The sequence below is a fragment of the Oreochromis niloticus genome, linkage group LG4 (genome assembly GCF_001858045.2).
Source record: "Oreochromis niloticus isolate F11D_XX linkage group LG4, O_niloticus_UMD_NMBU, whole genome shotgun sequence".
Lineage (NCBI taxonomy): Eukaryota > Metazoa > Chordata > Actinopteri > Cichliformes > Cichlidae > Oreochromis > Oreochromis niloticus.
The window spans coordinates 19818087-19846067 of record NC_031969.2 but is presented as its reverse complement, the minus strand read 5'-3'; the positions used below and the strand labels follow the sequence as shown (position 1 = coordinate 19846067).

Sequence of the window (27981 nt, the reverse complement as noted above, 5' to 3'; positions counted from 1 at the left end):
CCTCTTTTAACACACAAGATTTTTTTTTTTATATAATCATTATTGTTTGGTTTTTCTTTTGTTTTGCTTTGTTTGTTGTTGTCTCTTTCCCCGCCACAATACAACACATTACAAATACCAGGAATGTCGAGCAGTTTCTTTCATATGGACTTCGCTATCTTCTTATTATTTCCATCTGTCTCTGTCTTTTTTTTTTCTTTTTTTTTTTTTATGAAACATCGGATCCGTTAGTGCTCTAGCGCTCAGCCTGGAGCACTGGACCGAACCAAATCATGAAATAAGGAGGGGGGAGGCGATGTCAGACGCTGACTAGATTTCATTATTTGTTGGCAATGACAAAACGACATTAATTCTAGAAACGCCCCCCAACACGTACCTTATGAAACAAACATCCCTTTCTTGTAATATGTTAATATTTTTTAAAACTAAAAGTAATTGACGGTTTACTGTTTTCTAGCGCTCATGTCATCACTTTTCTCATCCTTATGACGCCTCTGTTTGTTAGTACGGAAAGAAGCTTAGAAAAGGGGTCATAATTGTGCGATTTTATCACTATTTTGTGTTATATACATATACAAGACAGTGTACTTTATTTCTTGTATTTTGTTTTAAATCTGTAATACTCTGTAAACTTTAATCCATTCGATTTATTTGACACCAAACAAAACCGCTTTCCAGATGCATCAACACCACTTCTTCGTCTCCCCCACCCCTTTTTTGTTTTCTCAGTTCTGCTTTTCCCTGCACACCCACTTTATTCTGTCTAGGTTTAGCGTTGTATTATATGTAGAAATCCACTTTCACTTTCCTTTTTCCAAACAGTCAACTACACCTTTTCCAAAACCGAGTCCCAGTTTGTTTTTAGACTTTTGCTTTTTGCTAGATTTTTTTTTCACCCTGTTCCAGTGTGTGCCTCCCTGCTCCTTTTTTAAAAAAAACCAACTTTGTTTATTTATTTAGTTCTTTTATTGTCAACAGTCTTTTTCTGCATTACTTTCAACCAAAGGTAAGTAGTTTAAACTTTTAATCATTTTGTACATTCTCCAGAGCCGTGGGATGCGCCAGGAAGTTGGGGGTGGGGAGGTTTAGGGTGTAAGAGATAAAGTGTACATTGCATTCCTCTTGTCACGTTCTAATACGCTCTATAAAGTCTCTGAACTAGCAAACCCAGCTGCACACAGCACACAAGAATAAACAGTATAAACTTAAACTGATTGGTCCGCACAGCCAAGAAAAACACATCAGATGTTCTGTGGCCAAAATAACTTTTTCATCCACAAAATGGATGGAGGTCTTAGAACTGAAGAAAAAAAAAAAGGATTGAACCAAAAGTGTCATATTAGCCGAACTGTTTATATTTGGTTTTTAAACTGTGTATATTTTTCTCTATCAAATTCAGACTCAGTCTGTAAGTATTTTGTCAGAAATATTTTTTATTCTGTTTCCAGTGACATTATGTTCAGTTGAGGTACTGTTGCTGCCCATCTTAAGTTGGGCTTGAGACAACTTGCCTCATTCACCCATTCACGCCCTTTCATACAACCACTTTTTCTGTGCTCTTTACTTTAGACTTTTTGAATGCAGGATACTTTATTAAAGCTATTTAGCAGGAGCAAAGCAAAGGATGAATTAAATAATAATAATCACTTAATATACTTAACTAATTAATCTACTCTGAGATAATGCAAATTTCTAGTACTGATCTTGAGAGGAATGAGAGAATCACATAATCACACCTGAATCAAAAAGTAATTGAAGGATTCTGTATAGAGTTACTACCTTACTATTGGATTATATTGGGCTGGGGAGGTTGTTACCCCCCTCTCTCAGCCACTTCCATCTGCCCTGCACAAACACCACCTCTTCCTGCTCTTCTCTGTTCTCAGTTCTGCTTTACCCTGCATCCACTTTATTCATGTTGGATTGAACTTTCTATCATATGTATAGATGCAGTTGCAATTGTGCAGTCTGAGCCACACAGTTCCAGTTTATTCTTAACCTGTTTTTAATCTGTTTTCAGACTTTTTGCTTTCTTCCCGCCTGTTTCTTGTTTGTGTCTCACTGCTTACTTCACATCTCCCTCAGAAGCCCATTTCCCTCAATACTTTCAACAAAAGGTGAGCAGTTTGAACTTTTAATCTGAATTTAATATCAGTGTCTCTGATTATACAGGGAGTGCAGAATTATTAGGCAAGTTGTATTTTTGAGGAATAATTTTATTATTGAACAACAACCATGTTCTCAATGAACCCAAAAAACTCATTAATATCAAAGCTGAATGTTTTTGGAAGTAGTTTTTAGTTTGTTTTTAGTTTTAGCTATTTTAGGGGGATATCTGTGTGTGCAGGTGACTATTACTGTGCATAATTATTAGGCAACATAACAAAAAACAAATATATACCCATTTCAATTATTTATTTTTACCAGTGAAACCAATATAACATCTCCACATTCACAAATATACATTTCTGACATTCAAAAACAAAACAAAAACAAATCAGCGACCAATATAGCCACCTTTCTTTGCAAGGACACTCAAAAGCCTGCCATCCATGGATTCTGTCAGTGTTTTGATCTGTTCACCATCAACATTGCGTGCAGCAGCAACCACAGCCTCCCAGACACTGTTCAGAGAGGTGTACTGTTTTCCCTCCTTGTAAATCTCACATTTGATGATGGACCACAGGTTCTCAATGGGGTTCAGATCAGGTGAACAAGGAGGCCATGTCATTAGTTTTTCTTCTTTTGTACCCTTTCTTGCCAGCCACGCTGTGGAGTACTTGGACGCGTGTGATGGAGCATTGTCCTGCATGAAAATCATGTTTTTCTTGAAGGATGCAGACTTCTTCCTGTACCACTGCTTGAAGAAGGTGTCTTCCAGAAACTGGCAGTAGGACCTTTCTTACCTTGGCCATGTCTCTGAGTATTGCACACCTTGTGCTTTTGGGCACTCCGGTGATGTTGCAGCTCTGAAATATGGCCAAACTGGTGGCAAGTGGCATGTTGGCAGCTGCACGCTTGACTTTTCTCAGTTCATGGGCAGTTATTTTGCACCTTGGTTTTTCCACACGCTTCTTGCGACCCTGTTGACTATTTTGAATGAAACGCTTGATTGTTCGATGATCACGCTTCAGAAGCTTTGCAATTTTAAGACTGCTGCATCCCTCTGCAAGATATCTCACTATTTTTGACTTTTCTGAGCCTGTCAAGTCCTTCTTTTGACCCATTTTGCCAAAGGAAAGGAAGTTGCCTAATAATTATGCACACCTGATATAGGGTGTTGATGTCATTAGACCACACCCCTTCTCATTACAGAGATGCACATCACCTAATATGCTTAATTGGTAGTAGGCTTTCAAGCCTATACAGCTTGGAGTAAGACAACATGCATGAAGAGGATGATGTGGACAAAATACTCATTTGCCTAATAATTCTGCACTCCCTGTATATCCATTAAAGGAGAGGTTGATCACAAATGTCTAATCTGTAAAGCAGTACTGTCTGGTTAAATATTACATTTTATCTTACAGTTTCACTTCTTGGTCATGGATGATTTCGTAAGAAACAAACTGGTTGAATGGGGGCTAAGTGAGTTGGTGGAGAAATTTAAAGGTAAAGTATTAACGTGAATCCGTGACGGGTCCAGATATTGATCCTGATGTGATCTGTTAACTGTAAAACAGCTCATAGATCTGTGCTGTTTGCTTTTTCACTCATTCAACAAGAATTTCTGAAGCAAACTGAGAATAAACTTAATCTCTGCGACTTTATTTTTAATTACAGATGAACAAATCGATGCAGAAAGTCTGCGTGTCCTTGATGATCGAGAAATTGATAATTTGATCCCAAAAGCTGGACCAAGAGTGAAATTCAAGAACAACCTCAAGCTGTTAAAGGTAATTAAGTTTTTCAACAACATTTTTATTTGAGTGTACAGAGGTGAATTTTTGTTAGAATTATCAGAATATTAAAAATGTACTGGCAGTAATAATATGTAGTGTAATTTTTGTTAATTCTTTACTAAAACGGAAATGTTTTTGTTGTGCTAGGAAGAAATAAACACAAATCAAGAAACAGTCATTTCTTTTCAGCTAAGTTACAAACTGTTATGTTTCCTTGAGATTTAGTATCTACAGAACTAATACAATTTTTAATACATGTTTAAGTGCTCAGTATTGTATTCGGCTTAATACTTTTTATCTGCATTGTAAACAGGAGCATGAAGAAGCAGCTGGTTTGGTTCAGGTCAGGATTATACTGAATCTCAGACTAATGAGCCAACTGCCTGAGACAAAAGCTAGGTTCACACTGCAGGCGAAAGCGCATCAAATCCGTCTTTTTTGACCCTATGCGACCCATATCCGATCGTGGTATGACGGTTTGAACAGCACAAATCCGATATTTTCAAATCCGACCCAGGTCACTTTCGTATGTGGTACTGAATCTCATACATATCTGATGTTTTAGAAAGCAACTGCTGTTTGAATGGTCATGTTGCATTAAATCCGTCTTTTACGTCACTGACACAAGACAGACGCCAACTATCAGCGCCGGAGAAGACAGACGAGAAAGCATGGCGGCGGAAAATGGAGACGGAGCGAGTCAATGGACAGAAATGGAGGTTTTGGACTTGATTAGCATATGGGGAGACAACAATCCCAATCCCACCACTCCTGGTTCCGACTCTGTGTCCATATATACCTCTGCACGGAGGTAGCAGCCACTGCTCCAAACAAGGCCATTGTTAAAGCACGGGCTCTCTTTTTTCCTCAGTGTCCTTCTTTCTCTAATTAATCTGTCAAAATTCTGTCGGTTACGACTGTGCAGAAATTGATAGACTGCTGCAGCAACACCTACTAGCTCTGTTGCCGCCATTTTTACTTCCGTAAACAGAGCGCGTTGTGTGTGACGTCTTCTTTTGCGCATGCGGGCCGCTTTGAGGGCCATGAACCGTTCATGCTAGAGCGCGTTAGCTGTCACATTTTATTTGTAACGTGAACAACCAGACAAAAAAAAAATCGGATTTGATCAAAAAATTGGAATTGAGCATTAAGACCTGCAGTGTGAACGTAGCCAAAGTAAAACTCCATTCTGTTGCCTATAGGGCAGGGGTGGGCAACTCCAGACCTCAAGGACCAGTGTCCTGCAGGTTTTAGATATCACCCTGGGTCAACACACCTGAATCAAATGATTAGTTCATTACCAGGCCTCTGGAGAACTACAAGACATGTTGAAGAGGTAATTTAGCCGTTTGAATCAGCTGTGTTGGATCAAGGACACAACTAAAACCTGAAGGACACTGGCCCTCGAGGCCTGGAGTTCCCCACGCCTGCTGTAGGGTTACATACGGATTCAAAATTAATTTTAGTGACCTCCCATTAAGGTAACCAGGTGTCATTACTGCCGACGTAAATTAGTTTTACTTAGCCAGCAGTTTTAAATTTCCCTCAGTGTTGCCTGTTCTGGTCGTTTTTCCTGGTGTCTCTAGGTTCACATGTCTCAGAAGAGAATCACCAATTACCAGAGTTTGATGCCTGGCAGGTGTTTCGAAAAGTGGGGTAAAACAGTTAGACACATGAACGGGTTGGTGGTATGCCAGGGGCTTCTGTTTAATACTATGCTTACTCATCATCACCCAGTCATCTTGTTTCCCCAGCTGCTCGGGGCAATCTGCCAGAGGGAGCTAACGGGGCCTACGCTACCTTTGGCTGCACAGGCTAAAGGGGCCTGGCTAGCTATGGGATTTTTAAGGGTGCAAAGTAGAGTCTCCAATTCTGTGATCCTGGCCTCCAGAGCTGCAAATAGGGTACATTTATTGCAAGTATCATTATTGCTAAAGGAGGCCGAGGAGTAACTAAACACAAAAGTAACAAAACTAATCTGACACAATGAGCAAGAAAGTGCAGGAGGTACAGGTGAAGGGGCCATGCTGCTAGTGAGTTGGCTACAGGCCAAGCTAAGCTAGCGAATCCCTGATGGCACAGTGAGTGAATACTGTGACTATAATTAGTGAGTGAATACACAGAGTGCATGAAGATTACACTATGAAATAAGTTATCTATACGTTTTTAATTAAATTGGCTAAGCAGATAAGCTACACAAAAATACCACTGTGTGTTGGAACAAGAAGTGATAGTCTACAGCAGAGAGTGAACACCAAGTGACCCACTGGTGTTCGACAGTGTCTCACTGGCAGTAATTATTTGTAGAGTATTTTTATTAATTCTTAACTTATACCTAATTTGAACTGTTTTTACTGTTGTAGGAAGAACAAAACTCAAATCAGGAAACAGTCAATTCTGTTCAAGTAAGTAAATGTGAAGGGAAAAGGTTTTAAATGTCCATATGACAAATACAATTTTAATACATGTTTAAGAGCGTAATATAAAACACTGCTTTGCACTTTTATCAGCAGTGTGAACAGGAGCATGAAGAAGCAGCTGATGTGGTTCAGGTAAGGATTATACTGAATTTCAGACATTTGGGGCAACTGCCTGAGACAAAGTAAAGCTCCATTCTCTGGTCTACAGAGACTGACAACTCGCTACAGAAACCAGTAAATGACTGAATCTAAAAACTTAATTCATAGGGGGTTGGAGAATATACATTTTGCCCTAGCTAGGGGGTTCGCCAACCGTCTCTGTAGGTCTTCGTGACTGGGACTTAATAGAATTGTCTCACAGATGTTTACTAAGAAGAAAGTAATTTATAATATATTCTTCATCAGTCTGCTCGTTGAAAACATGGAGAACTGTGTTAATGTCCGTAAAATGTTGTTAAAGAGCAATGCCAATGCAAATAGTGATAATTTCCTGTTTAACTCATATTCATCCTCAGGTCTTGCCATCCACAAGTGATACAGGTGAGGCACATGGATCGTATTTATTGCATCTCATATTAGTCTGTGTTTTAAAGGCACCAATAGTTTTTGCAATTTGCATAACTTTACTAAGAATAAATTACAAACCTGAGAGAAACCCGTTTTTTTTTTTTTTTTTGTTCTTATTTTTTGTTGTTTTTATCCAATCAGGAAAGAGAAAATCAGACGTTCAAAGTAACCCCAGCAGGTTGCAGTCACCAGCTAAGCAACAGCGTCTGTCAATGCCAGGATTTGAAGGTATTTACGTCTCTTTCTAAACAGTGTCACAGTTTAAGCCACTATAGGGTTAAATTTCTGTGCAGCACAATCTGTCCAACATGCCAGTTTCATCTTTGATGCTAGAAATTACTTTTTCTTTGGGCTGTTGTCAAAATTTAACAGTCAGCATGATGCATGGTATATTAGGGTTGATTGGTAAGTGGTCACATTATGCTCCTCATATACTCTAATTCACACAGGTTGGTTTTTTTTTTTTTAAACATGAGATTTTACATTTTCTGGTTATTCTAGTCTATAATTCCTTCTAAATAGTTCTTTACTTTTTTCTCCACAGAATCAATCATACTGTCTGATGTGAAAAACACCATGACATTTGTACATGCCAGACTAAATGACCAAGACAAACTCAGTGCTTTCTTGAAGTGAGTATTAATTTTCTTTTTTAAAATTTTTTTTATAATGTATGGGCCTGGTTCCACTCCTGATCGCGTGACAGTTTCACAAACAGATCAGAGAGTTTGTTTTTAAAGAAAGCAAAAATGCAGAAAATGTCTGTAAAACATCCTCAGAAGCTGCTAGTTATGTGTAATTACCAGATGGTGGTGTGAGACACCAGTGCCACACATCATGCCATCGTGCTGTCTGTACATGAACCCTTTTGGTTCAATAGTCACCAATTTGTTTCTTGTGTCAGTCTGTTTGACGTGTTGGTTCTTTGTTTAGTTAGTTTTACATGATACTTTTGACCTATAGCCGCACAATTATAGATGATGGAATGATTCAGTAGTAAACTAAAACTTTCCAAGTTAAGACCAACAAAGACTGATATTTTTAGGAAGTTTTGGTGACTTAGCTACATTTTTTTCCTGTTCCCCGTATCTACCAACTCTTGAGGGAAACATTTTCACTTTAGCTGACACAAAAAGGAAGGTGTGGATCAAAACAACATACAGTAAACAATTAGTGGAGCAAGTGTATAAAACTGAAATAACTAGTAGTAATTACTATTAAAAATAATATAACTCTCTTTTAAACCTTTTGAAGCATACTTAAAAATGTTTTCATGACTGAATCATTTAACGCATATTTAAAATCTTGTTCAACAGGAAAAAGATCAGTGATTTGGAGATAGACAAGAGGGAGCTGGTTGGTGTCTTTGGTAAAACCGGGGCTGGAAAGAGCTCTTTGATAAATGCCATCATCAAAGAGAAGAATCTTTTACCCTCAGGAAGTGTCAATGCCTGCACCTCAGTCATGACCAAAGTGGAAGCTAACACACGTAGCTCAAAGTATGAGGCAGAAATTGAGTTCATCACAAAGGAGGTAAAATGAATTCCCAAAGTTTGATTTGTTCTTGAAGCAAAATCATGTGTTACACTGCAGTTCTTGGAGCTTAAAGCTGGGTACATGCCTCCAATAAATGGCTTGTCATCTATTTTTGTAGGAGTGGAAAGATGAGTTGTGGTCATTTCGTCAGTTTCTTGACAATAATGAAAATCAGGAAAAGGAAGACGATGATGATTATCGTGATGCTGTCGAAAAGCTGTCAGCGCTGTACAGAGAAGAATGGAAAGAGAAGTCCTCTGAAAACCTCATGGAGAACAAATATTTTAAAGAAATTCCAGAATTTCTCCAATCCAGGCGAAAGATATTGAGATGTGAATCAGTAAGACAAACTCTCATATTACTACTATAAGAGACAGGGGGACACACAGGGGATGCTGGGAAGGGCACACAGCTGAAACTAGGACAACCTGGACACAAAAAGGGAACTGACCAAATAAACAAAAGACTACGAATTGGAAACATAACTCACTTCTGAAAACAGAATGCAGCATAGATTCAAAAGTCCAAAAAACACTGAAAACTGATCCAGTGATCGAAACAAAACAGATCTTACTGAGATCCCACAATGACATGTAGACGATCACATATCCAGAAAAAAAAAATCTGTTCTTGTAATAACTGTGGTTAAAAAGACCCAAGACTGGTCCAGGTCCGTTATGTAGAGAATGATTGTCTGTCTGTCTGTCTGTAAGAACCTTTACCTCTTCACACAACAGTGATCAGTTCCCTGTTCTAACCTACTCTTACGCCTTTTAGATCGCTCTGTAGAAATTCACTGCTGAGCAAAGTCAACAAAGATTAAATCAAAGTGGCCACAAACTTTAGTAAATCAGTGTCTGACAGTCGGTTGCATCAGGAATGGCATAAAGTGGTGTAAAACCCTGACAGTCAAAACATGCCAAGTTATCCGCTGTAGGGACCCCTTGCAAATAAAGGAGCAGTGGTTTATTAATATCTCAAAGTGGTTGAAAACTGTGCATAATGCCCACATGAAATAGTTTCTGCTAATAGTAATACTAACTGTTGAGACCAAGAGTGTACTTCGTGTTATTTAAATAAAGAATAAAAACTTTTAAATAATTCTTAAAAATCGATTTTCATTTTGGTTTTGAATGATAATTAGAGACTTTCTCAAAACTATCAAATGGTTGATTGTTCTAAAAAGGGTTTCACATGACCTGAATCTCCCCTCAGTCTTGATCCAGTATAACACAAGGGGAAGCTTATACGTGACACAATCTGATCATTTAAATCTAAAATTGAAAACTAATTACTAAACTTTTAGTGATCCAATTTCTTTAAGTAGTTTTTTTTTATGTCACCGAGTTTTTAATGGTCTTTCTAAAGCACTTGCACTGTAGGATTATAATTAAACTGCACTGCTTTTATTATTTATTGCAGGCTAATGAACTTTCTGCAAAATTTGTCAAGTACACAAGAAGTGATTCAAAACAAGAAGAAGGTAATGAAGGAAAAAAGTGGTTTTGGCCACTAGTGAAGTGTGTGACTGTCAGGGTGCCAAACAAGCCTCTTCTCCAGCATGTCACACTTGTGGACCTTCCTGGAAATGGAGACTGTAACAAGAGCAGAGATCAGATGTGGAAAGGGGTAATTCACATTTACTGTTCTTTGTTTATGCTGTGTTGTCTGTAAACAGTCATCTTTCTATTAAGCACTGAGACATGTTATTCTCCTTTCAGATTGTTGGAGATTGTTCTACTGTGTGGATTGTGACTGACATTAATCGAGCAGCAGCAGAGAAAGAGGCCTGGGAGATCCTGGAAAGTGTCAGCAGTCTGATTGGAAATGGTGGCGAATGTAGGCAAATTCACTTTATCTGCACCAAGTCTGATCTTCTTGATGATTCAGATGATCTGTAAGTACATTTTGAATGCTGATCAACTACAGGGTGTTTCCATATAAGATCAAAACACAGAGTTGAGCCTTTTTTCTAATTAATACAGAACATTTGGGTCAAAAAGAGTCTCAGAGGCAGATCTAGTTTTATAAAGTGTACTGAAAATAGTGGACTGAGTAATAAACAGAGAATTCCCTGGCTGGTGGGGGAGAGTGGGACAGGCAGTAGAATTTTTAAGTTCTAGAGGAACAGCAAGAGAGAAGAGGGTGAGCAATAACAGGAGAGGAGGAGGAGGAAGAGATGTAACTGGCATCATGGCAGCTTTTATATATTTATTCTTTTTCATAAATGTATGCACTCATAATCTATGAGATTATTGGAAATCATGCATATCCTGATCCTTACAGTCAAGTAATTCAACAATTTTATGTAAAATTGCATAAAGCAAAAATACCATTACACTGTCCTTCAGCAACAAAGTTAAAGTAGTTGCTGTGACAAAAAGAAACACTTGTATGTAAGCATGGCAGTGTGTGTTGATGTCACGATCCAAATAAAACATGCTGGCCTTTCTCAGAGTGCTTTAAGAATAAATGGTACCAGTCTCCCATATTTGCGAGTTTGTTTTTTAAACAGTCAAAATAAATACATTAAACAAATAAGATTATATTATGATTATAAATGACTGGACCTGCAAGGCAGACTCGCACAACTGAAGCTCAATAGGTTTATTCATAATGAAACAAATATATACAATGAACTGGTGAATTAGTGGAGAGCACCACCCTAAGGTGATGGTCTGGGAGAGAGTACTCAATGACTGGCTGGAAGGAAACAAAATCAAATGTTTTGAGAAATTGGGAGTTGTTCTTACTCGGTTTAGAAACACGGCTGAGAGGGAGTCTGTAGTGAACAGGTAAGTATTTTGGTGTGAGGCTCTGAAAATCGAGGTTAGCAAGTAGGAGAATGAGAGGATATTAACAAGACCAGACATTTAAAAATAGAAAGCAACAAATTGGAATACCAGCACCATCAGGCAGAGAAACATTGCCACAGCCAGTCTTTAAATACAATCTATGTGTTAACAATGAGTTGCAGGTGTGCAACAGTCAGGGAAAGCTCTGCTTGGCCAGAAGAGAGATTCCCACATTTTCACCTAAAGGCCAAGAATAAAACAAAACCACCCAGCCTGCCCCAGATTAATGATGGTGATGGTGATGATGGTAACAGTACATATTTGCACATTTCTTGTAGTTCACGAGCTGATATCCATGATCGAATAGTAATAAGAAACCTGCAAGCCAAGGATGGAGTAAGGAAAGAATTCAACAAGCGAAGCAAGATTAAGGTGAGTTTTATAGGCTGACAGAAAATAATACAGACTCTCCACAGTTGCAAGGATGCTTTAAAATAAAATCATTTTTCCACAGAAACACTTCACTGATGACAGTTTCAAAGTGTTCACAGTGAGCTCCAAAGAGTTCCTAAAAGGGAAGCATCTAAGTCCAGAAGAAACTGGTAGGTGAAGTCTTGATGCACATGTTGTTTTAGTTTGCTCTGACTGAAAGAAGAATCATTTAATTTGAATCAAAGTATGTAATGTCAAACTGTGGCACTGAAATTTCTTCTTAACAGAAATAACCAAACTTCAGGGATTTTTGCAAGAGCTCAATGACTGTCACTCTGAGACAGTAAACTATGTGAGTGGAGCTTATGGGATTCTGTCTTTGATTCAAGGAGCCAACTCTGGAGGAGTGGTAAGGTCAAGTAAAAGATATTCTTACATGTTGGGATTTCTCAAATGTCTTTGTGTTTCTTATTATGTTTTTTTTAATGTATTAATTTATAGGTTATTAAGTGATCAATTGATTCATGTATTTTTGCCGTTCTGTTTTACTTACAGTAGAGTGACTTAAAGCCAAGTGAAGTATTTTTTTTATGGTTTTATTCCTTCAAATATTTTTCAGGATGATAAAAAAGGTGAGGTGTGTGAAGAACTTGAGAGAAACATGATCCTTCAACTTGCAAATATCAACAAAAAAACGGAAGAGACCTATACGGCCTTTGAAAAATGTCTTGATGATGGCGTTGAGAAATCCAAAGGTTCATACGGAGAAAAACTCAAGAGCTTCTTGTATCATGTATGTATTTTAAATCTAGTTGTAACAAAACAACAGGTTTTACAGGAGGATGTATTTAAATAATTCTGTTTTCTTTTTTATTTTAGGGAAAGAAGGGTGGTGCTTTTCACGGGGTACTGAAGTGTGTCGTTGAGAATGGTGGCATCCACAAACCAAAGAACGGGACCCTAATAAACCTTAACATGAAGTTGGCTTCATGTCTGACTGACAGCATTGATGAAGAATTCAGAAAGACCTTCCCGTAAGAAAAGACAAGTTCTAAACAGTCACATAATATTATCCACGATATGTAATTTATAACATATCACATTTTTAAAATATAAACTTGCCAACTCTGCCATTAATAACCACAATGTTTACATGTTTTAGAAATGACTCAGAATGTGGAGCATTCAACGGAGTCATCAAGACTTTTACACTTAACACTGATCCTCTGATTGAAAAGTACAAAAATGCTGAACTGCAGCTCAGATTTCTCAAGACAGAGGTAAGAGATCAAACTTTCCTATACATCAATTCAAACAGTAAAGTACAGTAAAAGGAAAAAATGAAAAATTAGCATTAGCTATATAGCTTGAAGTAGTTTAAAACAATATTCATCCGTATTTCATGTTTTGTCTCTAAGGAAAAAAAAAATTAAGGCAAAACTGAACAGAATCATCCGGGAACAGAAGAAAAAAGTCTACAGCAGTCTGACAGAGACAATTGAGAACATTATGGAAGAAGGCTACAAGAGTAAGAAATAAGATCAGAGATTCACAACTTGGCACTAAAACACATATTTATATTTATCATTATTCAGTAAGAGAAATCTGATTGGAGCTTTCTGTCTTATTATAGAGGCTGCAGAATTTAGAGGAACAGGCATGCTGTACAACATGAGGGAGACTATTAAGAACCATGTGCACTCAAAGAAGGACATGTTTGAGCAGGCAAAAAATACCATGTTGGAGAAGTTGCACAGTTTAATGGTTTGTCATGTTTTATGAAGAAATATTATGACCGTATTTTGTTATAGCTCACCTGAAGCCTTTTTCTGTGTTTAACTGGAATAGAGTTATACAAAAATGTATGTTTCCATTTATGTTTTAAATCCAGTCTGAGAAACTTCTAAATGTAATTGTATTTGACTTTAACACAATATTTTGATCTGTGATAAGTGAATGCAATTTTTCAAATTAGAGAGACATCCTGGAGACTCTGGAGGAAACTATGAAGGAAGCCTTTGAACTTTCATTCAAGACTGATGGGAGCTCACTCCCAGGTAAACAGGATAGTTGGCTGTAATTACATTGGTTCCAAGTGCCTGTTAATGCTTCCTTCCTTTTCTCTTTATCTTTGCAATCTTGCATCTGATAACTTAGTCTATGTAACTATTAATCTATTTTTTAAATTAACTTATAAATTACTGATTCACAAAAATTCAAATTTGTTTTTCAGATGTTTCAACAGAGCTTGGTATGGTGAAGAAACGTTATGATGAACTTGCAGCCACTCCAGATGATGAAGTGTCCCTTACTGGGTAACTCCTAATATGTTATCAATGGTATTACATTAAATATTTAAAATTTTACAAAAAATAAATATTTTTTGCTCTTAACAATGTAACATTTATGTTAAGTAAATATGCTGATCAGCCCAGATGCTGCAATGAGTCCATTTTAGGGGAATCTGCAATTCAACACATTTAAACTAATTATAGCAATTAGTATTCTTTAGTGTGAGGAGTTTTACAAGCAATATTAAGATTTTAAAATGTAGAAATTATATTACGTCCATTGGTTATTGTTTATTATCAAACCTTTGCTCTTTTTTTAATGTTTCAGATTTGCTGACCAGGTAGAAACTGCAGAAACCTGGACACAAACAGGTCTTCCCAGAGGAAGTATTGTTTAAAACAAAAAACCATCTGATTTGGTCTCAATCCTTTTCAGTTGTTTTTGTTTGGCCTCTTTAAAAGTTTTTTGGTGACATTTGACTTTGTGAATGTTATTATAAGTGATTCTGGATTTTTATTTCTGTAAGACATCTGTCTCTTTAAATGTTTTAAATCTTGAGGCTAGCAGAGACGTTTGAGGAAAAGCTGAAAGAGATTTACATTACATCACTCTACATATATTTCAATCTACTTTAATGCTTTTATTTTATGAGTTTAGTTATGGTTCATTCAAATGACAATGACAATTATATAGCACATTTCAGTACATGTAAAATCGGTCTACTTAACACAGAAAGTAAAAACATGGCAACACTTTATAATACAGCCAATGACTAACGCGTAATTTCCTTGTAAATAAATGGAATATCAATGTATTTCATCTAAAATTGCAATTAAAATTGTAATTGTATGTACCTACAAATATTTAAAGGTAACAAGTCATCCAGACCATTGTTTTAAGATTTTTAGTATTATAATCTAATGTCTCCTACAATTGATCTTGTAAACATTGATTGGTCAGTTAGGGTAAGTAGCTCCATCTCCATGCAGCTACAGGACTAGTTTTATCCCTCTACATTGTGTCCATCTTTTCCTCCAATAAATGTTTAATTTCAGTAGTTCTTTTCATTATGGAATTAACTGTCTGATTATGAGATTTAAAGTAGTTTTTCATCTCAACCTTTCACACACAAATATGTGTTTCTGACAGGTTTTCATACATTAGAGCCACAGCAGAGGGTGTTTCTCTTAAAAACAATATCTGAATTAGGATTTGATGGATTTGTGTATGAAAAACACAACTAGTCATCGATTTATTTGTAAAAGTTAAAGTTTGTCTTTTTTTCCAAGGACACATTCACACTTCTTGTCATGCGCTTTTAATTGTTGCTTTCTTGTTCCCTACAATCTTTCTGACCTGTCATCTATGTTTATTCTTCACAAAAAATATTATTTATATGAACATTGTTTTGGCAGTAGCATCAGTGGACTCTGTTGTGATATTTTGACAACACTGTGTGCTGTTGACAGAATTTGAGTTTGTCTAAGGTGCGCCTCTGTCAAACCTAACAGCCGTTGTTGTTGTTGCAGGTCTTTCCAAGTATTCTATGCCATTTGAGTCCCCACAAAAGAACTGAGTGTATTTTGTATAAAAATATATTATCACATTATTTCTAAAAGCTTGTCTTACAATGTTAATCCCCAATTTACCTTAGAAATCAATTATACTTTTGTTTGGGGGGTTTTTTAAAGCACAAATATCCTGAAATGCCATGTCCAGTCATTTTTGTTCAAGTTCAGTTTTTAATATAAGCTATAAAAATTAAAAACAATTGTATACCCTTACTCATAATATTATAGCCAGATGTTATTTTAATTCTATAAATACATTTTCAATACTTAGTCTTTGAAATAAGTCCCTGAATTGGCTGTAACCCCCATTACTCTTACTCTTAGGGGCATTGGTTTTTTTGTTGTTGTTATTTTTGTTTGTTTTCTTTTCTCTTTTAATGGAAATCAACTTTTCTTTTTTAAAGAACCAGAATAAATATCAGTCTTTCATCAACCTTTTCTTCCATTTTTCTGAATGATTCACAGATGTGTTAAAGCATAGCATGTTCACCCTCTTATGGTTACTTACAGTATAAACTGATACTGCCTCACATAAGTAATAATGGCTCATTTAAAATGGGTATGCCAGAAACTGTTCGTATTATCCTGGAAGTTCAACCCCAACCTGTTTTTTCTGGGACTGATTGTGGTCAAAAACACTGTGTTAATTCAGCTCCTTCTGTACTCTGAGAAATAAAAAGGCAGTCTTCCAAGGAAATTAATTTTAGCACTGTGAATTCTACGGACAGTTTATCTCTTGCCGTCTCTGTGCACGATACTTCTGATTTGGTGGAAAAGAGGGACTGTTTTCCTTATGCCTCTTCCTTGGCTGGAGATAAAAGAACTGTTTCCTCAGAGGTTTTAAAAGTTGTTTCTCCTGAGCTGGGCACTGTTAACATTTCCACGAATGCTCAGCCCAAGACTAGTATTTCTGGTGAATTTTCACCCAAAGAGACTGTTTCTGCTCCTTCCGAGCCTGGATTTGTAGTTACATAAACTGTTCATTCTGAGGGGTTTCCTTCCAACGTTGCTAATGAAAAGACCTGTGTTCATGCTACCAAGTCAGCTCATTTTAAAAAAAGAATGTGTTTCTGCGCCCCCTGATTCCACTGGGTTGAAACATTTTTTTGACCCTCTTTAACAACATTCCAACATAACATTATCATTGATTGGGGAGAATAAAATTAATGATTATTTTTTATGTGGTTCAGCCACAATTCTACTAAAACCTCATCCAATAATAGGTAAGCCAACTTTTGGACCATCTAGTTGTCTGTATGTCTGCTGCAGTACATGCATCAGAAAGTGCCAAACACTGCTCTGGTGGAGTGAAGAGCTGTAAAGAGAAGCAGAGTGCTCTGTTTATATTCTAAAAATGTTTTAAGCTAGCTTGTTTCAAAGATTCTGTACAGCAGCTTTAAATGTTTTCCAAAAGCGCACATACACTTACCTTATCAGTGTTTCTCAAACTTTTTACAGTCTGTACCACCTGAGAAAATGTCAGGCTCTCTCAAGTACCACTATGAAAGCATGAAACTCATAAATCTTACAACACAAACGTCCGATCTGTCACTAAAATGAAAAGTCACATAGGTTAAAATAAAAGAAAACAAATCTGCAGAGCCATAGTAGTATCTGCAGTAAAGATCTTTTCATACATTGTATACACTGGACCACAGGCAAAGTTGCCTCCATTTTTATAATTTTTTTTTAATTAATATTTTGTACATTTGTACATTTCAAGGACTCTTCTGTGACCCAGGCACAGAGAGACTTGATGAATTTAAGAATCTTATGATTTAATAAAGAAATTTGCAGACTTGCACAGAGATGGTAAAATTATGATGACTGATAATGGAGACGAAGACAACAGACAACGAGGACAGGGAGGAACAGGGGTTTAAATGAGCCAAGGAGACAGTCAGAGGGAACTTGAGACAACTTGAGACATTTAGGAATGCAGGGACTGACAGAGACAGGGAAGAAGCCTCATCGTGACGAGTAAAGTTTCTTAACTGGCTGAGCAGCTCTCTGGGTGCTCAGCACCCCCAAAGCTCTGATCCTAGAATCGCCCCTGGGACAGATGGTTTGAAAGAACCATCTGTCCCAGAACCATAACACCCACTCACATCCTGGGCCATCTGACCTCAGGAAATCACATGACAGGGTGGGCCTAGGTTTAATAATGAGCTCACCTGAAACCTTGTGACCTACACCCATTTTCACACCTTGGCTCGTGTGATTAGGTAGAGGATCATTAGGGGGTCCATTGAGAGAGCCATCTAAGTGGAGTGCTGCTTTTGAAAGCCAGACTGAAAAGGGACAAAAATCTGTAATCTGCATAGTGAGGACCTGAACTGATTTTTCCAGTAATTTACTTATAAATGGCAATTTTGAAATAGGCCAATAATTACTAGTAGAGCTAGGATCTAGATTCTGTTTTTTTAAAAGAGGAGTTACCTCAGCATGTTTAAAGGATGGAACACAACCTTGCCTCAGTGTACTGTTAATGATGGATAACAATGTGGGACCAATGATGGGGAGAGTCCCAGACAGGACAGAGAGAGGCAATATATCTAAAGAGCACAATGAGAATTTCATTTGACCTATTACTGTAATTAAGTCATTGAGTGTGACTGGAGAAAAAGAAGTAAATGACCCAGGACACTCAGGGCATCTTCATAAGGGGAGGCACACAGATTTTGGATCTCAGGTCCATCACCTTATTTACAAAGTGATTGAGGAAAGTATTACAGTAACACGGCATGCTGGGTTGGAGGGGAAATGTTTATAAGATTATTGAAATAAGAGGATCTAGCCTCGTTCACTGACTCATTATATAAGTGAAGAAGTTCTTTGAAGTGTTCATGATGGACAACCAGACCTGTGGACTTCCAGAGACGCTCTGCTTTTCAACAGGAGCGTCGAAGACCACAATCTGTATTCTTCAACCAGGGTGTGTGGGAACTAACAGAGCAATGCCTAGTTTTGAAAAGAGCAACCTGATTAAGAATGGCAATACAGTGTTCATTAAAAGAATTAGTAAGGAGGTCAGAAGAGGTTTTAAAATTAAAAAGAGAAGAAAACAAATAAATGATAGAGTCCTCAATAAAGCGCCTGGGCCTAATAAATCCTTGGGAAGGAGACTTTGAGTTGACAGATACATTAAAAAAGACTGACTTATGGTCTCTAAAAACAATGTCATTTAAGTTGTCATGTCATGTACTCTGCCTCTCGCCTGATAACTGTAAAAGGCTCCACCAAACCCGAATTGGATAAGCAGAAGAAATTGGATGGATTGGGATTTTTAAGCATGAATTCCTCCCAGGGATATTAAGGTTTTAATTGTGAGGGTCTAAACCAGGGGTAGGTAACTCCAGGCCTTGAGTGCCAGTGTCTTGCAGGTTTTAGATGTGTCCTTGATCCAACACAGCTGATTCAAATGGCTAAATGACCTTCTCAAAGTGTCTTGAAGTTCTCCAGAGGCCTGGTAATGAACTAATCGTTTGATTCAGGGTGAGATCTAAAACCTGCAGGACACTGGCACTCGAGGCCTGGAGTTGCCTGCCCCTGGTCTAAACCAAAAGGCCAGCAGTATGTCCAAAAAGGTTTTGATGTCTTTTTTCCTACTTTTGTTGTATTTGTTCATCATTTGTACACCCTAGTTATACAGGAAAGTATACAGCAGTGGGACTACAATGGTACTGATTTTAATTTTAGTGCCTTAAACCACAGGAATACCATGATATTCAGACTCTTTTCAGTTTTAAGGATTCAATTAATGGTTTTCCTTCTATTGCAGATTTTTTCCCTTGTAGTAAATTTGAATATTATAATTTAATGCCTTTAGTCATGTTACTTTTATTTTCATGATGTATTTCTCAGTTTTATCTTGAGACTTCGATAGCACATGACTTATGTATACCATTTACTTACATTTCTAACATAAATATTAATTTACTGTAATACAATGTTTTTTTGGTCGTCATATGAGTAATAAAGCAGCAAGAAAAAATAAGTCTCTGTTTCTGCTTTAGCTATTATATCATATTGTTTCTGTTGTTTCTATTCTGTATTGATTCTATGCTGTAAGATGGAAACATGTTTTTTTTTTAAACCCTGTTCTTGTTTTTTTCTGACACTAAAAATAAGCTGCCTGCCAAAAAGTATTTCGCAGCACCACAGCAGTTTTTAACATACAACAAAATTATCTATGAACTGTAAAGACTGAACCACAATCTATTTATCAACCGGAAGTCAAATGATTGGTGATCCTGCTTCCTGTAAAAGCGTTCTTGCCTGGGTGGCCTTACAGGTCATCTACAATCCTCCAGTCACATCTGCTATCAGCAGCTCTCTTCTATAATCTGTTAACTTTTATGGCCAAAGTAACCTTTTATAACCCTTTGTGTGATATTAAAACGATACAGGTTTTTACATTTCCTGTTTCACAAAGGGTTAAAAATAAAGCATGTCCAGAATTTAGACTTTTTGAATCCAGAATATTACATTAAAGGAATTTAGTAGAAGCGAAGCAAAAGATGAATCAAGTAATAATAATAATCACTTAATAAAATCACTTGAATTTTACTTATCTAAAAAACTAATACACCCCACCTTATGTCTCAAATTTGGTTGATGACCCTAGCCTTGACCTTTTGACCCCACCGGAAGTACTCCGGAAGTGTGTAATATGATCCATAAGCGTGACGACTTGCATCCGGAGAGGGGAGGGGGGAACTCCGGAAGTGTGTAATATGATCCATAAGCGCGACACCTGTTGTGACACCTGTTGTGAAAAAAAAAAAAGTTTTCTTCCTTAGAGGGAGGGGGGTCTGTGGAGGGAGGAGAATAAAAACAGAGAGGGCGGCGCACATATTTCTATGCGCAGACAAGATGGACCCTTTCATTCTGCAGCCCTGCGTTCCTCTGTACTTGGACGGGGAAGAGATCTGGGGATCAGAGAGGGAGGGGTTCCTGAGACATGGGGGTGACGCAGCTGTTGAGTCAGTGCTGTATAGAGAGACAGAGCAGCAGTCAGTTTTCCACAGACAAACTCATAGTTTGAATGTTTAAATATTATGACAATTTTCTCAGTAAAGAACTATTTTTTTTTTCAATAGCGGATGTAATTTTACTTTCTTATATTAGAGCACAATAAAATAAAAAAACTTTAAGATCATCTGACTAGTAACGGATTACATGTATATATGTATGTATATATGTATGTATATATGTATGTATATATATATATATATATATATATATATATATATATATATATATATATTTACACATATATAGTGCCAGGTGGAGGTAAGCTACACCAGCGCTTGTAATGGGAAAAAAAAGAGTGACTTCCTATTGCCTGTAGAGAACCATTTCTTTCAATAGCCCTTAAGAACCCACAGTGACACAGGTGTCACCGCCCCTTTACACATTGAGGATAGTTTCTGTTAATGTTTCAAAATTGACTCTCCCATAGTTTTTATGACGGTAAAACATGGGTCTGGGCTCTTAAGGGATAGTATTTTATTTTCTTATATTACAGACGCAATGAAAAACCTTTAAGATTATCAGCCTAGCAACAAATTGCATTTTTATAGAGCGGGGTGGAGGCAGGCTACACCATCACTTGTAATAAAAAGAAGAACTTTCTATCTGCTTGTAACCTACAGGCCGCCCACCTCGCATGTGTAAAGTAAGCCTTAGAGGAAAAAAAGCGCTGCGCACATATTCAGAAATCGGCCTTACTTAAACAATTAAAACACCCTCGGATGAGGTATTTTGGTTTTGTGCAGCCACTCCTTCTCAGACCAAAGTAAAGAGTTTTTCTTCATGTTTGAGCTCCTTTTACATCAGGTTTTCTCATTAGCAGAAAATAGACGGAATCCCTAAAAGAAAATGGTCTTGTTTTACACACACACCGCGGGTCAAGAAGGAGTCAACAAACCGCTCTAGTCATTATCAGTATTTCTTAATGCTTATAACCTGCAGTGCGCCCACCTCGTATGTGTAAAGTAAGCCTTAGTGGAAAAAAAGCATCGGGCCCGTATTTGGAAATCGGCCCTAATTAATTTTATTAAAACACCCCGACCAGGTATTTTGGTTTTGTGGAGCCACTCCTTATCAGACCAAAAGTAAAGAGTTTTTCTTCATTTTTGAGCTACTTTTACAATGGGTTTTCTCAATAGACAGAAACCCTAAAAGAAAGGGTAAGCCTGCCCTTTATAAATATCTCTTTGATTATTCAAACAGTGTTTAAATTGTGACTCGTTTGTTATCCAAAAACATTTTATCTATGTTACTGATTTAAAATATACATACATATATTTCAAGTTTTTAGCTTAAACAGACTCTTGAGCAAAATCCGTAATGGCATAACCAGTGTGCAGCCTAATGTACATCTTTTAAGTGTATGTTAATCAGTACATGAAGCGTACCTCTGAAAAGAGTCCATCATTTGTGAATTTACTGATTTGTTTTTTAACATGATGAAATTATTGTAGAAAATGTCTTTAAACTATCGCTGTTCCTACTTATTGAGCTACTTCTTTACTATGTGAATAAACAATTTGAACGAGAAAGGGTTTAAAGACACATTGAAGCAAAGGTAAAAAATTTGTAATGAAATTTATGTGACCGTTCTTCTGAAATCCGACAGAGAGTGAAAATCCAAGAGCTGCTGCAATCCTCTGCATTAACGATCTTTCTGTTTCTCTCCTTCTGCGTGTGTGTGTGTGTGTGTGCTCACAGAGGGGAGGTCACGGCAGGAGTTCCCTGAGTTGACACGTATGAACCATAAAGTCAGTTTGGACTGAGGAGCAGTTGGTAAACTACATTCAGTGTAGACAAAATTACTTTTTATCCAAAGCATGCACAAGAAATCAAATCTCTGTATCACAATGATTTCATTAAAGCCTTATTATTTTATGGGGACAAATCACCGTAGATCATTAATAGGGAACAAAAAAGGAGGATCACATCAGCAATGGGAGACAGTAGTCTTGACACGTGCTTATAACTTAAAACCCAAAAAAAACCCAACTACAGCTGGTAAGATTCATGGTATAAACCAGACTTTCACAGTCTGCATCTTTACAGGGGTTTTTTTTTTCTGCTTCTGTTCACTCCTAGTGTGATTAAGAAACAATAACCACAGAGCCCACTAACTATTAGCCGCTTTTACCCCCTAAACAGTCAGTTGACTGAGAGAAATGCAACCCATTATTGTGAACGCTGAAGGAGATGTGCTCCATAGTCAAACTTATATTTCCTTAACTTACATCCTATGTTCTGTTTATTCCCTTTGATGGAAAATTGGTTAAACCGTTGCTCAAATTATGTCTGAATGACGGCAGATAATTCTGATGAAAAGGAAACTGACCCCGTAAGCACTTTGCAGCAGAGTCGAGGGCTCGTGGAAATAAGGTCAAGGAGGTGTCCGGCGTGAGTGCGGCCTGACATTCCATTTGGGACAGCTGACAGACACATTAGTGCAAGTCAGAGTGTGAGCACAGCAACTCCTGTATAGTAGACATAAGAAAAGTAATGTGTAGTGCTAAACCGAGATTCCAGGGCTCATGCTTATATGGTTTTCTTTTATTCAAAAGACAGGTTAGTTTAGCGGTCGTGTAGCTTTGTCCTTGACCTTTTTACCGGTTTGAGGAGTTGGTTCCCTGGTCCAGATATGCTTCAAATGCCGAGTCTCTATATGGAAACAAAAGGATATTTTCCACATTATTTCTTAAATGTGTATAAATGAGATCGGATGATGTCCGATAAAAGTAATAAACAATAAATGTAAATCAGTTTTTTAACTGTGCAGACCCACTCCAGTAAAAGCGATGAAAAACTATCATGACTTAAAAGAGATTATGAACAAAATGCATTACATTTTGGTTTTTGCTACATTAACAACTTTTTCAACTCTGATTTCCTGCAGGACCCACACGGACATCAGTTCAGACGGCACACGCAACATGTTCAAGCTTGCACGGAGGCCTTTCAGTAAAAATAAGAAGATGGTTAAGGCGAGAGATTGCTATTCTGTCTTTTACATCGGTACAAAGGGAGGACTAAATGCCAAAAACGAGAAAAGTTTTTTTTAAAATGACGCTTTAAAACAGTTCGAGTATCTTTGTGTTTACGGGGAGAAGGGAATAACTGCGGCCGAGGCTCTGAAAAGAGACGGTCGCTTCACCGATGACCTGGGCTACTTTGAGCTGGTTAACATCGACGACGAACGTAAGACTGAGTGCACAGACATAATTGATTGTCTGGACAATAAGAAATTCCAGATATGTTTTCCACAGGGAGCAGATACGGATGTAGCCATCCCAGGGCAGCAGAAACCTCCACAAGCATCAAATAATGCAAAGCGCAGCGGTAGAATGACATCAGTCTTAGATGTACCACGGCAGAACGAATTGAGTCTAAAAACGTCAATCAAAGAAACGGGCAGCAGCATTGACCGTAAGGAGGTTTACGGTCTACTTTGTCAGCAGTATCCGCGTCTGAAACGATGGATGGAGAGTAGATTCCCTAAAAACTCTTTTCTGGAAGCACTGAAATACAGGAAGGAGAACTTTGGAAAGAGCTGGCAGTCTTTTACTGAAATTCGCAGCGTTATGTTGCTGCTCGAACTGAGCGAGTCAGTTTGTCTCATAACCGGTTCCTTCATAAAGCAAGGCACAGGCTTTGTGTTATTTGACGACTTTGTCTTGACCAACGCCAACTTATTCGACTACTGGGTTAAATCAAACACACCTAACTGGCGTGAATTTGTAAACGTTACCGTGGTCTTTAACTTTGAAGACCAAGAATCAGACAGGAACAACCTTGGCGCTAAGGTGTTCGTCGGCGACGATAAGTTAGATTATGTCACACTTAAGCTGGAAACAGAGAAAGTGCCGCCAGGGCTCCTTAAGAGATTTGGGCCTGTACCTTCAGACGGCGAGGCCTGTGTCGTCGGACACCCGGGAGGAGGAGTGAAAAAAATGAGTCCTACGTGGGTCGTGGACAAAGAGAGGCGAGAGAATAATGACAATTTAGAAGACTGCGAGGAATTTTGCAGTCTTTGCGAAATCAACCAGCAGATCAAAAACGACCCGTATGAAAATATCTACGTCACCTACAACACTCTCATGTACCACGGCTCTTCCGGCTCCCCGGTTTTCGATGCAGAGGGACGAGTGTTTGGTTTGCACAGTGGAGGGTTTTTCTACGGGTTTCCGAACCTTAGCGAGAATGTGATTGAGTACGCCTTTCCTCTGCTCACTATATTTGAAAACTTTGTGGATAATCTGAAGAAAGATGGGTATGGGGAGGTGTTGGAAAGAGTTGAGGAGGAAGTGAAGGGAAATCCTCACCTAGAAAACATTATAGCCTCTGTTGTGGGGTCAAAGCAAGGCGTACCTGACGCGTTGTTGCAGGAAGTTGAGAGTAAAACAGATTCTGAGGAGATCGGTGATGGCTGTGTAGAGACAGAATGATCGCAGTAGTTTGTTTGCCTGTTTTGTACAGATGAACTCTTATTTTACAAATTCTTAGTTTTTCACTCGTCGTCGTTTTTGATCTGCTGGTTGATTTCGCAAAGACTGCAAAATTCCTCGCAGTCTTCTAAATTGTCATTATTCTCTCGCCTCTCTTTGTCCACGACCCACGTAGGACTCATTTTTTTCACTCCTCCTCCTGGGTGTCCGACAACACAGGCCTCGCTGTCTGAAGGTACAGGCCCAAATCTCTTAAGGAGCCCTGGCGGCACTTTCTCTGTTTCTAGCTTAAGTATGACATAATCTAACTTATCGTCGCCGACGAACACCTTAGCGCCGAGGTTGTTCCTGTCTGATTCTTGGTCTTCAAAGTTAAGTGTGTTTGATTTAACCCAGTAGTCGAATAAGTTGGCGTTGGTCAAGACAAAGTCGTCAAATAACACAAAGCCTGTGCCTTGCTTTATGAAGGAACCGGTTATGAGACAAACTGACTCACTCAGTTCGAGCAGCAACATAACGCTGCGAATTTCAGTAAAAGACTGCCGGCTCTTTCCAAAGTTCTCCTTCCTGTATTTCAGTGCTTCCAGAAAAGAGTTTTTAGGGAATCTACTCTCCATCCATCGTTTCAGACGCGGATACTGCTGACAAAGTAGACCGTAAACCTCCTTACGGTCAATGCTGCTGCCCGTTTCTTTGATTGACGTTTTTAGACTCAATTCGTTCTGCCGTGGTACATCTAAGACTGATGTCATTCCACCGCTGCGCTTTGCATTATTTGATGCTTGTGGAGGTTTCTGCTGCCCTGGGATGGCTACATCCGTATCTGCTCCCTGTGGAAAACATATCTGGAATTTCTTATTGTCCAGACAATCAATTATGTCTGTGCACTCAGTCTTACGTTCGTCGTCGATGTTAACCAGCTCAAAGTAGCCCAGGTCATCGGTGAAGCGACCGTCTCTTTTCAGAGCCTCGGCCGCAGTTATTCCCTTCTCCCCGTAAACACAAAGATACTCAAACTGTTTTAAAGCGTCATTTTTAAAAAAACTTTTCTCTTTTTTGGCATTTAGTCCTCCCTTTGTACCGATGTAAAAGACAGAATAGCAATCTCTCGCCTTAACCATCTTCTTATTTTTACTGAAAGGCCTCCGTGCAAGCTTGAACATGTTGCGTGTGTCGTCTGAACTGATGTCCGTGTGGGTCCTGCAGGAAATCAGAGTTGGAAAAGTTGTTAATGTAGCAAAAACCAAAATGTATTGCATTTTGTTCATAATCTCTTTTAAGTCATGATAGTTTTTTATCGCTTTTACTGGAGTGGGTCTGCACAGTTAAAAAACTGATTTACATTTATTGTTTATTACTTTTATCGGACATCATCCGATCTCATTTATACACATTTAAGAAATAACGTGGAAAATATCCTTTTGTTTCCATATAGAGACTCGGCATTTGAAGCATATCTGGACCAGGGAACCAACTCCTCAAACCGGTAAAAAGGTCAAGGACAAAGCTACACGACCGCTAAACTAACCTGTCTTTTGAATAAAAGAAAACCATATAAGCATGAGCCCTGGAATCTCGGTTTAGCACTACACATTACTTTTCTTATGTCTACTATACAGGAGTTGCTGTGCTCACACTCTGACTTGCACTAATGTGTCTGTCAGCTGTCCCAAATGGAATGTCAGGCCGCACTCACGCCGGACACCTCCTTGACCTTATTTCCACGAGCCCTCGACTCTGCTGCAAAGTGCTTACGGGGTCAGTTTCCTTTTCATCAGAATTATCTGCCGTCATTCAGACATAATTTGAGCAACGGTTTAACCAATTTTCCATCAAAGGGAATAAACAGAACATAGGATGTAAGTTAAGGAAATATAAGTTTGACTATGGAGCACATCTCCTTCAGCGTTCACAATAATGGGTTGCATTTCTCTCAGTCAACTGACTGTTTAGGGGGTAAAAGCGGCTAATAGTTAGTGGGCTCTGTGGTTGTTGTTTCTTAATCACACTAGGAGTGAACAGAAGCAGAAAAAAAAACCCCTGTAAAGATGCAGACTGTGAAAGTCTGGTTTATACCATAAATCTTACCAGCTGTAGTTGGGGTTTTTTTGGGTTTTAAGTTATAAGCACGTGTCAAGACTTCTGTCTCCCATTGCTGATGTGATCCTCCTTTTTTGTTCCCTATTAATGATCTACGGTGATTTGTCCCCATAAAATAATAAGGCTTTAATGAAATCATTGTGATACAGAGATTTGATTTCTTGTGCATGCTTTGGATAAAAAAGTAATTTTGTCTACACTGAATGTAGTTTACCAACTGCTCCTCAGTCCAAACTGACTTTATGGTTCATACATGTCAACTCAGGGAACTCCTACCGTGACCTCCCCTCTGTGAGCACACACACACACACACACGCAGAAGGAGAGAAACAGAAAGATCGTTAATGCAGAGGATTGCAGCAGCTCTTGGATTTTCACTCTCTGTCGGATTTCAGAAGAACGGTCACATAAATTTCATTACAAATTTTTTACCTTTGCTTCAATGTGTCTTTAAACCCTTTCTCGTTCAAATTGTTTATTCACATAGTAAAGAAGTAGCTCAATAAGTAGGAACAGCGATAGTTTAAAGACATTTTCTACAATAATTTCATCATGTTAAAAAACAAATCAGTAAATTCACAAATGATGGACTCTTTTCAGAGGTACGCTTCATGTACTGATTAACATACACTTAAAAGATGTACATTAGGCTGCACACTGGTTATGCCATTACGGATTTTGCTCAAGAGTCTGTTTAAGCTAAAAACTTGAAATATATGTATGTATATTTTAAATCAGTAACATAGATAAAATGTTTTTGGATAACAAACGAGTCACAATTTAAACACTGTTTGAATAATCAAAGAGATATTTATAAAGGGCAGGCTTACCGGGAGCAGAGAAACGCGCTGTATTGTCTCTTTTGCATGAGACACACCAGAAACGCTCTGTGC

General features: G+C 38.1%; 1 protein-coding gene across 14 annotated transcripts in view; it reads left to right on the top strand.

The window, feature by feature from the left end:
- Positions 1-519: 519 nt before the first annotated feature.
- Positions 520-27981, top strand: part of LOC102081603 (nuclear GTPase SLIP-GC) — an 83953-nt gene continuing 56491 nt past the window's right edge. For 2 of the 14 annotated variants that reach the window (XR_003219608.1, XR_003219607.1), the window contains exons 1-20: positions 520-1006; positions 2021-2117; positions 3531-3612; positions 3784-3896; positions 6266-6307; positions 6413-6454; positions 6838-6862; positions 7031-7117; positions 7434-7521; positions 8206-8422; positions 8544-8765; positions 9848-10054; positions 10147-10322; positions 11559-11652; positions 11735-11822; positions 11940-12061; positions 12272-12445; positions 12532-12686; positions 12815-12932; positions 13071-13180. Coding sequence is in view for 11 of the 14 variants with exons in the window: in XM_005454868.4 (XP_005454925.2) it covers positions 3546-3612; positions 3784-3896; positions 6266-6307; positions 6413-6454; positions 6838-6862; positions 7031-7117; positions 7434-7521; positions 8206-8422; positions 8544-8765; positions 9848-10054; positions 10147-10322; positions 11559-11652; positions 11735-11822; positions 11940-12061; positions 12272-12445; positions 12532-12686; positions 12815-12933; positions 13073-13180; positions 13286-13416; positions 13628-13709; positions 13886-13967; positions 14272-14341 (2511 nt within the window). In the remaining 3 variants the exon portion in view is untranslated. Of the gene's footprint in view, positions 1007-2020; positions 2118-3530; positions 3613-3783; positions 3897-6265; positions 6308-6412; positions 6455-6837; positions 6863-7030; positions 7118-7433; positions 7522-8205; positions 8423-8543; positions 8766-9847; positions 10055-10146; positions 10323-11558; positions 11653-11734; positions 11823-11939; positions 12062-12271; positions 12446-12531; positions 12687-12814; positions 12934-13070; positions 13181-13285; positions 13417-13627; positions 13710-13885; positions 13992-14271; positions 15949-27981 lie in introns of those variants that run through there. The other 12 variants (XM_025906213.1, XM_025906207.1, XM_005454868.4 and 9 more) reach the window with 11 other exon arrangements.